Source organism: Microtus ochrogaster, unplaced genomic scaffold (genome assembly GCF_000317375.1).
Source record: "Microtus ochrogaster isolate Prairie Vole_2 unplaced genomic scaffold, MicOch1.0 UNK30, whole genome shotgun sequence".
Taxonomy (NCBI): domain Eukaryota; kingdom Metazoa; phylum Chordata; class Mammalia; order Rodentia; family Cricetidae; genus Microtus; species Microtus ochrogaster.
The window spans coordinates 1658954-1660295 of NW_004949128.1; the positions used below are offsets into that span (position 1 = coordinate 1658954).

The following is a 1342-nucleotide window of genomic DNA, read 5'->3' on the forward strand; positions in this document are numbered from 1 at the left end:
CTCTCTCTCTCTCTCTCTCTCTCTCTCTCTCTCTCTCTCTCTCTGAAGAGATCTAGAAGAAAAAGTACTATCCCAGGGAATGGATTTACCTTTCTGGTCCTTTAAGATATCAGTGGACCAGATTCCATTTTCATTCTTGTGAAGCAGCAGATGTGAGTGGCTCAGAGTCTTGCCTCCTTTGTGGCAGGTGTACTGGCCAGCTTCTAAAAACTCTTTGACTAGGATGGTCAGGGTTTTCCCAGAACCCACGATTTTGCCGCTCTTTTCAAAGGTCCAGATGATATCTTCTTCTTCAGGAGTGTCACAGGTGAGGGCCACTCTCTCTCCAGGGGCACCAGGGGACCAGTCCACCTCTACAACATAAACTGGAGAGGACCAGCAGTGAAGACCTGGATGGTGAACTTCATGAACCCTGGGACTGGGTTTCATTCACTATGTCAGCATCCCCACTGCCTGGACACATCACTGCTCACAAGAGTTTTGAAGTGCTTGCTGAGATGGTCTTAGGGCATGGAGCCCTGTCTAGACTCAAGGTCACAGAACAGGGAAACAGTGCTATAACTGCCACCAAGTCATTAACTGGCAGGCGGCCTATAATCATTAATCCCTGGTTAGTAGGCACACAAGGGAAACCTTGAAACAAGACAGATACAAACAACACAAGATTGGTTGTTAGCGGTCAGGGAGTGGAGGTGGGGCTGGGGTGGGGAATGAGCTGCCAGTTGCAGTTCACAGGGAATATGGCTGGGTGTGTGCTGAGCAGAGTAACACAGTGGTGAAAGTACAGGTATGGAGGAAGATAGACTGGGAAATCCCGAGGCCTCTAATTGGATTTTGAGTAAGGTGCTGAACTACCAGGAGCCTCAGAGTCCTTGCAAGATGATAGAAACAATAGTGTCTATGCTTGCAGATCAGCTATGAGGATAGATGGATAAAAGCACACACCTCAGCACAGTAACTACAGCCTGACTCTGTCATCATCATCACCATCAGCATCATCACCACCCACAGACCAAAGTACCAGGCAAATGCACTGAAAAACTCTTAACAATTATCCAGGAAGACTTAAGGTTTTCATCCCTTCTGCATGAACCTCATCAATGGAGACTGTCATTAGCAGCCTTTTTTTTTTAAAGAGCTAATTTACACTAATATGGGTAAGTAGATGAAAGTTTCCTCATTTTTGAAGGAAGGCATTGATGCCAAAAGGCTAAGCAAGGTCCCATCAAGTGGGAAGTGTTTGTCTCCTGTGCCATGCAATGGGTTTCTTTTTTTTTTCTTTTTTTTTTTTTGTTTGGTTTTTCGAGACAGGGTTTCTCTGTGGTTTTGGAGCCTGTCCTGG

General features: G+C 46.0%; 1 protein-coding gene across 1 annotated transcript in view; it reads right to left on the reverse strand.

Moving 5' to 3' along the window:
• The window catches only part of Il12b (interleukin 12B), a 10693-nt gene that overhangs the window by 5175 nt on the left and 4176 nt on the right, over window positions 1–1342 (reverse strand). The window contains exon 2 of the mRNA XM_026789795.1: window positions 90–365. Coding sequence (XP_026645596.1) covers window positions 90–365 — 276 coding nt within the window. The remainder of the gene's footprint in view (window positions 1–89; window positions 366–1342) is intronic.